The following is a 10,960-nucleotide window of genomic DNA, read 5'->3' as shown; positions in this document are numbered from 1 at the left end:
GCACTGGGTGGGATATAAACACAGTTAATCACAACAGTGGGGAATTCCCTTGGGAGATGAAAGGGGCAAAGAGATAGGGTCAGCATCTCTAGGTTTGGAGTACACACTGCTGTTTACTCCAAACCTGCCTGATGTTTTTACACCACCTGTTATTGATCACCTGCTGACATACATGCAGACTCCCCACCCCTCTCCTTGTTAGACTCCCTCGTTCGGTCTGCCCTGTAGATGGTGAGGTTGTCGAAATGTACCTCAGCATCTAGGACAGCCTCGTGAAGCCAAGTTTTGGTCAAGGCAATGATGCAGGCCTCCTAAAAGTTCCTCTCCACCAGGCATTTTGAGTGAAGTATATCCACTTTGTTCCAGAGAGACCATACATTTGACAGGGTGTTGGAGGTGAGAGGGGCTTTGAAGGGTCACTTTCTCAACCTGGTAAGCACCCTTCCTCAAGTCCCTCCTGTCTTCAGTAGGACTTCTGATGGGAGGGCACAGGATAGTTTGATTCTGCAGAGCACATAAGACTGGGGTGTTATTGGGACTTCACAGGTGTAGGTGACTCCATCATTGCCAAGAAATTGATGCAGTAACATGCAACTATCCTAACTAGACAATAAAGAGACAGTGCACATTAGCTTAGGCAAAACCAGACTAATTGGCACAGTAATTGTGGACATGAGGGGTAGACAGGCGAGGTAGATAGGCATACAGACAGTGTTGTTGCAGCAGAGTATGCACTGTGGTCAGTACTGCCTGTGCTACATGGTTGTCTCACCCCTCCATATATTTCAGAGTTTCTCACCCCCTTCAACATCCGCCTGTATGTACTATGATAATAAGTGCCATTGGAATGTTCTCTACTTCATTTATATTGTCTTTGTATTTTATTGTTTTTGTGAAGTCCTTTGGTGCAAAAGTTGTTTTTATTTTTAAAATGCTACATAAATTAACTTGAAACTTCATGATATGCTATGTGGCTACTAATTACCTTCATCAACGTCCAGCAGGAAGTTACGCGATTGCCCCTCTTTATTGTCTGTCCATGTGTGTCTTAGCAGCATAACTCAAAAAGTACTGGATGGATTTGCACGAAATTGGATTGGAAGGTTGGTCACGGGCCAGCAAAGAAGTGATCGCCTTTTGGTCCAATTGGCTTCAAGAGGGTGTGGTGATGGGCATGGCTTAGCACAAACAGGTTCTCAGTTTCCAGTCACATCCATGTGACATCATGAAATCCTGCCAGGAGTTTGATCATGAGTCAAGACAGCAGGGACCAACTTTCCATGCTAACTGGCCAAAGGAATGTGTCCGATGATAACAACATGATGATAAAACCTGGCTGAAACCACACCAGCATTGCTGGGAGGGGACATGGCTCAGCAAAAACAGGGCTGTAAATGCTAACTGGGAACTTGGTCTTGTTAATATAATATTATTACTATCTTCATTATTTTTAGTAGTAGTAGTAGTAGTAGTAGTAGAATTAGTATTAGTATCATTATAAAATGTCACTAGCAAATCCTGAATAAGAAAAAACAGCAGATCACTGATGAAGATTGATTTCTGGGGTTTTAATTACACATTTATTGTATAAATTGCACATGTATGTGATTTTATTCTTGATGTATTTGCAGAGAGACTGATGAGCAAGTCCATTTAGACATGTAAACACAAGCTTTACATAATACAAATCAATGTAATTTGCAAAACTTAATCTTGTATGTACTTAAAATGTGACAGTGATGGTACCTTGTTTGCTTTTTGTCCAAGATTTTCAAATGCTGATTGTAAAGACACTCTATGGATTTGATTTCTGACTGGCTGGCCTGGGACCACATAGATGAACCACAGGAAAGATGTGAGAAATCACTTGACTTGTGCTTATAAATGATTAAAATAGTCAGAAACCAATTCAGAAAACTAGCACAAGACTAAAGTTCAGCAGACCAGTCGTTGCTACTCGTAAAAAGATGGAAAGGAATCACAGCAGTGGACATCGGAGGCAAGTCAATATGACTAAACACTGACTGACCATGTTTGGCCTTCTTGTAGAAACCTGGCAGGTAACTTCCATTCAAAAACAGAAAAAATGTTTTACTAACAGGTCAATCATGCTGTTGTATGTTTTACAACTCATATGAATGATACAGAATGCACAATTCATAATAATATAGTTTCATACGAATTGATGTGTGTCACCAAAATATATATATATATTTTTTTTTAATCTGTTGGAGCATGTTTGGCCTTTTGAATCCCACACATAAAATGCCTACATTTCTCTACTAATAGAAAACAAAGCTTGGTGCCGTCACTGCACAGCCTCTCTACAGTATGTTGGCCTCACAGGAGTTAGGCTGCAGGATCTTAAGTGTAAGTATGTGCTTAATACATTTTCTGAACCAGGGGTAGAAAAAGGCATAGATCAAAGGATTTACACAGGAGTTACAAAACATCAACCAAACCCCGAAGGACAAATATGAAGGACTAGCTGTGTAATCCTGGCCTGCAAGAGGGGGATAGTAATATGGAGAGAGACATATTAGAAACACAACTATGACAACACCAAGAGTCCTGGCTGCTTTCATCTCAGATTTCTTAGCAGTTCCAGTCCCTGAAGACTGCAGAGTGACAGACACAATGTGAGATCTCATGGCACGAGCCTGAGATACAGCCACCACAAACACTCTGATGTACAGAACTATGATGGCAGTAATGGGAAGAAAAAAGTTTAAGACAAAGTCAATAGTTCCTGTGATGTAGTCAATAACAACCACACACTCACCGTGACAAGACATAAATCTGTTTGGTTGCCTCAGTAAATCTTTTAGAACGTAACACGCAGAGAGAACAGAACCAATCCAACACACACAAACACAGATTTTAGCTTTGCTCTGAGTGACTTTGGTGGGGTAATGCAGAAGGTGACAAATAGCCACATAGCGGTCGACTGATATGAGCACCATGTTTCCTACTGAGGCAATGGTAACAAAAAAGGAGGTACAATAACGCAAAGCACACATGTGTTCCCCCAAAAACCAGCAGACCCATGTGATGAGGATTTTAACTGGTATGACCAGGAGGCCCACAAGGAAGTCTGAGACAGCCAGAGACAGGAGGACAAGGTTGGTGGGGTTGTGCAGCTGCCTGCAGAGAAAAAATTATATTAGCAATGACAGTCTAAAAAGTAATATTACCAGAAGGGCTAATTATAACAGAAGTCATAGCATGTTTAATGCCTGATAATCACTGATGAAATCCATTATTAAAAATTTCAATAATCATAATTCATAATAATTTAGAATATTAAAATTTCTGAATGTATTAATCAATACATCATCTATTCTAATGACATTTCTGTCAGTTAGTGAGCAATATAAAAACATTTAAGGCAAAGCTATTAGAAGCCTTTATCTCTGCCTGTAGTGGGAGATGGAGATGATGACCAGCAGGTTGAGAGCCACAGTGAGCAGAGAGATGGAGGACAGCAGGATGTAGAGTAGCATGACCTCAGAGCTTGGAGGCTTCGGCTTCCTGCAGGAGGTGTTGAGGAGTTGTGGAAAGCAGAGTTCAGCTCCTTCCAGGGTCTCCATCATCAGAGAGAGAGGAGGAGGAGAGAAGCTGCTGAGGTCTGGCAGCTCTCTGAATAAAACTCTTTGTCGTATCTCTTTCTTATCACATTTTCCAGTTTTGTTCCTCCCATCTTTTCTTTCTGTTCCTCCTTCCCTCTCTCCCAAGACACTGATATCTCTCCTCTGTCCTCTTCTGCGCATCATTGTATTCACCTGCATCACTTTTTTTTTGCTGTCCTATGTTCCTCATAATAACACAACAAAAACCAAAACCAAAACAAAACAACTACAACCACATGTACCATAAAGCTGGAATTCGGCTTAGCAAGGTAATTTCAGGGTTAACCCTGGGTTTTCTGTACCATGAAGGTGGTTTACTTTTTATCGGGGTATGTTGCCGTGGTAACATACACTGAACACCTAACCTGCTCCGGAGCAGGTTAAGTTCAGGAAAAGAGCTCAGCAGGTATAAAAGCCCCACCTACTGACCAATCAGTTCTCTTGGAAAATGGCCTGCCCATTTGATGAGAACCCAGTGGATCTAGGTGCACAACTTGTACACCTTTTCCAACATTTCATTAAACATTAAACATGTAACATAGATATACATGCAGACAGACACATTCCTTAGTACATAAGGGCCATGCTTGATCCTCAGCGTCCAGAGTTCAGAATATTTATTGCAACAGGAATGAAGCTGTTTTTAAAGCGGGTTGTTTTGGAGGCAATTGTCCTGTAGCGCCTCCCAGAGGGCAGTAGCTGGAAGGCATAGTGTGCAGGGTGAGTGGGATCAGAGATGATCTTGCGGACTCTGCATAGTGTCCTTTGCGGTGCACTGATTCGAGGGATGGTAAGGGTGAGCCAATGATTTTGGATGCTCTGTTTATGATGCGCTGTAATTTCTTTTGGGAGAGTGTGTCAAGACTGCCGAACCAAACTGTAATGGATGAGGTGAGGATGCTTTCAACGATGGCTGTGTAGAAGCAGAGCAGGAGATGTGGCCTTACTCTGAACTTCTTGAGCTGTCGGCCATGGAAAAGTCTTTGCTGAGCTTTTTTGTGGATGTGGTCTGTGTTTATTTTCCATTTGAGGTTAGGGTGACCACCTGCTAATAAGCCCAATGGGGGACAAGGGGTATGATTCTGAGGGACAATGTGGGACACCGCCCGGCGTGGCGGTGCCCCCACTCGGCGGGCAGACTCACCGATACTGGTTTACCGATTTCTAGCAGATACCACTTAACATGGTATATTAATGTTGCCCTGTTCCCCCAACATATGTAATTGCTGCTGTATGCTCATGAACAGGCCACCCCTTGTTAATGAGCCCTTAGCTTTCAATGTGTTTTTTTCTAAATAAAAGATATTCATAATATTTTAAACATTTCAATTAATTGACAGATGAACTTCCACTTAAGATTTACTTTTTATTTAAAGGGAGTGAATTGCAATGGAAAATATAAATAAAATTAAATAACTTGTAACAGTGTTAATTTCGTCGGCTATTTTTCAATTTAATTTTAGTCTTAGTCTTGTGTCAAATGCCCTTATTAGTTTTAGTCATATTTAGTCAACTTGAATTCTTTTTTGTTTAGTCACATTTTAGTCGATGAAAAGTCTTGGTATTTTAGTCTAGTTTTAGTCGAAGAAAACCCAAAGTATTTTAGTCTAATTTTAGTCGAAGAAAATCCAAAGTATTTTAGTCTAGTTTTAGTTGACTAAATTACAAAGTATTTTAGTCTAGTTTTAGTCAGTAGTCTTTTTTAGTCTTTGACCTGCATCATGTTGGCTTTTTTAATTTAACAATATGTTAATTTATTATTATTATTTTAAAAATGTAAATTGCTTATCAAATAGACCTAACAATTCAGCTACCAATGAATGAGCAGTAGTATGAATGTGATAACACAGATTGAAAAATAAGCCGAAGTGATACCGCTTCTTTGAATAGACAAGCTAAGCCAGTGTGCTGCTGTCAGCCAGTGAACATAGAGCGGAGTGGCAACTCTTCGTTTTATTACACAATCTATGTCAGTGCGCTGCTGTTTTAACTTTGCTCTCGCCACGCTACGCTTCAGACAGCGCGGTGGGTGTGTGCTCCTCAGTCACACACACACACACACACACACACACACACACACACACACACAGCAGCGCAGGAGGAGAAAAACTAACGCGCATCGCCCGATCCCCCGGGCGAATGAGCTTTTTTTTTTTTTTTTTTTTTGAGAGCAAGCATTGATTATGCGGGACATGGTCTCAATTTGCGGGACGCGTGAAATGGGCTTCAAACGCTGTACGTGCACGCGCTACGCGGGACAGGTGGTCACCCTATTTGAGGTTGTTGCTGATGTGGGTTCCAAGGAGTTTAAATGTGTCAGTGATAGAGATGGATTCACCTTTAATGATCACAGGAGTTTTGGGAGATGGCTGGTGTCTTAGGTCAACGATAAGTTCTTTTGTTTTTGTTGTGTTGAGTAAGAGATCATGGTCTGTGCACCAGGTCACTGCTTGGTTGATCTGTGCACGGTATTCAGTTTCTTGGTTGTTGGTGACGAGTCCTATGATGGTCAAATCGTCCGCATACTTGTACAGGTTGACAGAGCTGTGCTGGGATGTGAGCTGGTTTGTGTAGAGGGAGAATAGCCAGGGTGAGAGAACACAGCCTTGGGGTGCGCCTGTACTGAGGAACAGAGGGGGGGATATGTTAACAGAAGATTAGAGAACCAGTTTACAGCCTGATTAGATAAGCCAATCTTCTGGAGCCTATCTGCCAGGATGACATAGTCGACTGTGTCAAATGCCTTTGATAAGTCTATAAAAAGAGCTGCACAATATTTTCGGCCATCTAGCGCCTCTATGATGTCGTTTACCACTTTAACAGCTGCAGTTATTGTACTGTGCTGTTTACGAAAACCTGACTGATATTGTGAGAGAAGACCATGAGCATCTAAAAAGCATTTAAGTTGTTCACTGACCAACTTTTCTAAAATTTTGGAGAGAACACACAATTTGGAGATTGGCCTATAGTTATTAACTACAGAGGGATCACCACCTTTCAGCAGGGGGAAGAACATAAGCAGACTTCCATATTCTCGGAATCTTATTTTCAGAAAGAGTTCAATTAAAAATATGACACAAAGGTTCTGCTATAAAGTCTGCAGCCAACCTCAAAAAGAAAGGCTCAAGATTGTCAGGTCCGGCAGCTTTACTTAGATCCAATTGCTGTAAAGCCCTATGGACCTCGGCTACATCAAAAGGAGTCAGATCAAATCCTGGAGCCATAGCATTAATGGGTGGCGATTGATGTGAGCTTTGTGCCTCTGCATGCAGGTCAAGGTGCCTGAATCCTGCCACCAGGGACTCTTCCCTCAAATGTTGACAGTTGGCATCTGTTTGAACAAGTGTTGAGCCTTCCCATTTGTCGGGTGGGGTCAGGCCTCCCTGCACCCCTGAGTGAAGCTCCGGGTGTCAGGAGGGCTGACATTCGTGGATGTGGTTGTCACAAAAAACAATTGCGTTTACACATCTTGGGCTCCAAAACACACAAGTTCACAAATCAACTTCATGAATGCTCATTTTTAATCACAGCTATCCTGCCAAAAAACTATAATTACCACTTCTACAACTCTGTCTCTTCGCTCATCAGCCACTTATGCAAACCAGTTCAAACCACCACTAAAAACAAGACAAACCATAAGCCACCACACAATCAAAACCTGCAGTACAATTTCATTCATACCTCTGCAACATTTAGTATATAAGCATACACTGAGCTCTGCCTCGGTGGTTTTAGTACCAGGACTCTTAATTTAACTTTACATTTGGATGCAAGTATGCTTTACATTAGGATGCTAAGATCTTTGGAGGAGAGATATTTAACCTTGATCTGGGCAGAATCCTGCACTCAGACACAATCACAATTTGCAGAAAATAATGGCTTTGCTCACCTTAGAATTTGATGGCTACTGGTGTTCTGTAGTGCATGTTGGTCCCCCAGCCCTCAGGTTTCATCCTGGCTGGCTCACCGAAATGAGCTCTGTGCAGATAGGTTTATTTCTGCCAACATTCATCAACAGCAATAACCCTTGAGCAAGCCCCAGGGCTTAACCAACTTGATTGTATTGTACAGTCTCCTTCAGACTGTCTGGAAGGCTCTCCCAGCTTGTCCCATTGGGCTGGGGGATGGCTCTCCTGCTTTTCCTACTATACAGAGCTGGGTGAGAGCTGTAACACAATGCAAGCAGATATCTACAAAGTCTGCGACAGTTTGCTGACCATCACAGATAAGCTGGAGTACCTGGAGGGGCAGACCCGATGCAACAACCTCGTATTTGATGGAGAAGCAGAAACACCCGGAGAAACCTGGGCCGAGACGGAGGAGAAAATCACGAAAATCCTGGCGGAGAAACTACAACTGCAGCACAAGGTGGAGGTGGAGAGGGCACACCGTGCTAGGAAACCCAGCGGAGGTGACAGACCGAGGCCCGTAGTTGTAAAACTCCTCAGGTACAAGGACAGAGAAGCCATATTACAGCGTGCAAAGTCTCTCAGAGGAACAAAAATCTTAATGAACGAGGACTTCAGACGCGGTTAGAAGAAAAAGGAAAGAGTTTATGCCGGAGCTGAGAGCGGCCAGAGTGAGGGGGGACATTGCCTATCTGCGCAACAACAAATTGGTCGTTCATCCACGCACCAGCACGCGTAAACAACCGTAAGATACTGGACAACGGGTATGTTGAACCACAACACTTTCATATGACACTGGACACAACTTCTACACATTCTGAATCAGAACTTTCACTATGAAGAATTTACAAATTTGCACATCCTGAATTAAATACATTTAAATACACTACATATAAGCCACAGGACATTGAAAAAGATATTGATCCAGAAAACAACTTTTTCTTGAACATCAGCAACGACTGCCACTATTACACAGATGAACAGTATAACAGCACTTTCAAGACTGAAAACAAAATCTCAATAATCCACTTCAATAGTAGAAGCCTGTACACCAACTTCAATAACATGAAGGACTATTTAAACCAATTCACACAGCCTTTTAATATAATTCTAATATCGGAAACATGGATTAACAATGAAAGGGGCATGGATTTTGGACTGGAAGGATATGAGCTGATATGTATGAATAGGAGAAATAAAAATGGTGGCAGTGTAACTAAACTATATTACCAAAAGTATTCGCTCACCTGCCTTTACTCATACTATGAACTGAAGTGCCATCCCATTCCTAACCCATAGAGTTCAATATGATGTCGGTCCACCTTTTGCAGCTATTACAGCTTCAACTCTTCTGGGAAGACTGTCCACAAGGTTGAGGAGAGTGTTTATAGGAATTTTTGACCATTCTTCCAAAAGCGCATTGGTGAGGTCACACACTGATGTTGGTCGAGAAGGCCTGGCTCTCAGTCTCCGCTCTAATTCATCCCAAAGGTGTTCTATCGGGTTCAGGTCAGGACTCTGTGCAGGCCAGTCAAGTTCATCCACACCAGACTCTGTCATCCATGTCTTTATGGACCTTGCTTTGTGCACTGGTGCACAGTCATGTTGGAAGAGGAAGGGGCCCGCTCCAAACTGTTCCCACAAGGTTGGGAGCATGGAATTGTCCAAAATGTTTTGGTATCCTGAAGCATTCAAAGTTCCTTTCACTGGAACTAAGGGGCCAAGCCCAGCTCCTGAAAAACAACCCCACACCATAATTCCTCCTCCACCAAATTTCACAGTCGGCGCAATGCAGTCTGAAATGTACCGTTCTCCTGGCAACCTCCAAACCCAGACTCGTCCATCAGATTGCCAGATGGAAAAGCGTGATTCATCACTCCAGAGAACGCGTCTCCACTGCTCTAGAGGCCAGTGGCGGCGTGCTTTACACCATTGCATCCGACGCTTTGCATTGCACTTGGTGATGTGTGGCTTGGCTGCAGCTGCTCGGCCACGGAAACCCATTCCATGAAGCTCTCTGCGTACTGTACTTGGGCTAATCTGAAGGTCACATGAAGTTTGTAGCTCTGTAGCAATTGACTGTGCAGAAAGTCGGCGACCTCTTTGCACTATGCGCTTCAGCATCCACTGACCCCTCTCCGTCACTTTACGTGGCCTACCACTTCGTGGCTGAGTTGCTGTTGTTCCCAAACGCTTCCATTTTGTTATAATAGAGCTGACAGTTGACTGTGGAATATTTAGGAGCGAGGAAATTTCACGACTGGATTTGTTGCACAGGTGGCATCCTATGACAGTTCCACGCTGGAATTCACTGAGCTCCTGAGAGCGGCCCATTCTTTCACAAATGTCTTGTTTCACAGTCTGCATGCCTGAGTGCTTGATTTTATACACCTGTGGCCAGGCCAAGTGATTAGGACACCTGATTCTGATCATTTGAATGGGTGAGCGAATACTTTTGGTAATATAGTGTATGTATGTGGACGTGAATTATAATTATAAGGTGATTGAAAAAATGTCAACTGTGGTAGACAATGTGCTTGAATGTATAACAATAGAAATAAGTAGAGCAAAAAAGAAAAACATCATTGTAAGTTGTATATCTAGAACACCAGGTTCAAATATAGACGCATTTAAAAACTGGATACTTTACAATTACAAATAATAAAGTCATGTTTATTGGCGGGGATATCAATATAGATTTGTTAAATCCAAATAAACATAGGATGACTGATGAATTTATCAACACTCTATACACAGTATTGGCCTATATCCAAAAATGACCAGACCCAGCCAAATCACATCTCATTGTGCAACTTTAATTGATAACATATTTACAAATGAAATGGATAACAATACAGTAAGTGGACTATTAGTAAATGATATCAGTGACCACCTTCCAGTTCTTACAGTCTATAATGATAACCACCTGAAAACCAAACAGGACAAGATACCATTGTACAGAAGGGCTAGGACAGAGGAATCCATGTATGCACTGAAAAGTGAGTTACTGCAACATAATTGGGATTTGATATATAAAGAAAATTATACTGATAAAGCATATGATGAATTTCTAAGGGTATTTAAAATGATATATGATTAAAAAAAAAAGTCCAATTAAACAATACTGTAGAAAACAAAAGTATAAAGGTAATCAATGGATGTCAAGGGTACTGCAGAATGCTTGTAAAAAGAAAAACACATTATATAGAGAATTCATAAAACACAGGACTAAGGAAGCAGAAGATAAATATAAGAAGTATCAAAATAAGTTCAGTAATATCATGAGAAATTGTAAGAAAGATTATTATATTAAATTACTAGAGAATAATAAATATAATATAAAAGGCATATGGAATATATTAGACAGTATAATTAGAAATAAATCTAAATTTACTGCTGTCTATGTTCGAAATAAAGATCTCA

The 10,960-nt window shown here is 41.6% G+C and overlaps 1 protein-coding gene across 1 annotated transcript; it reads right to left on the bottom strand.

Moving 5' to 3' along the window:
- Positions 1 to 2,324: 2,324 nt before the first annotated feature.
- LOC115380263 (trace amine-associated receptor 13c-like) lies at positions 2,325 to 4,214 on the bottom strand. Its single transcript, XM_030081356.1, has 2 exons — positions 4,204 to 4,214; positions 2,325 to 3,144 (listed from the first exon to the last, which is right to left on the bottom strand). The coding sequence occupies exons 1-2, from the start codon at positions 4,212 to 4,214 to the stop codon at positions 2,325 to 2,327; spliced, it is 831 nt and encodes a 276-aa protein (XP_029937216.1).
- Positions 4,215 to 10,960: the final 6,746 nt, after the last annotated feature.

This window comes from Myripristis murdjan, chromosome 21 (assembly GCF_902150065.1).
Source record: "Myripristis murdjan chromosome 21, fMyrMur1.1, whole genome shotgun sequence".
NCBI lineage: Eukaryota > Metazoa > Chordata > Actinopteri > Holocentriformes > Holocentridae > Myripristis > Myripristis murdjan.
Note: the sequence above shows the minus strand (reverse complement) of the source record. Positions and strands in the feature narration are given on the sequence as shown.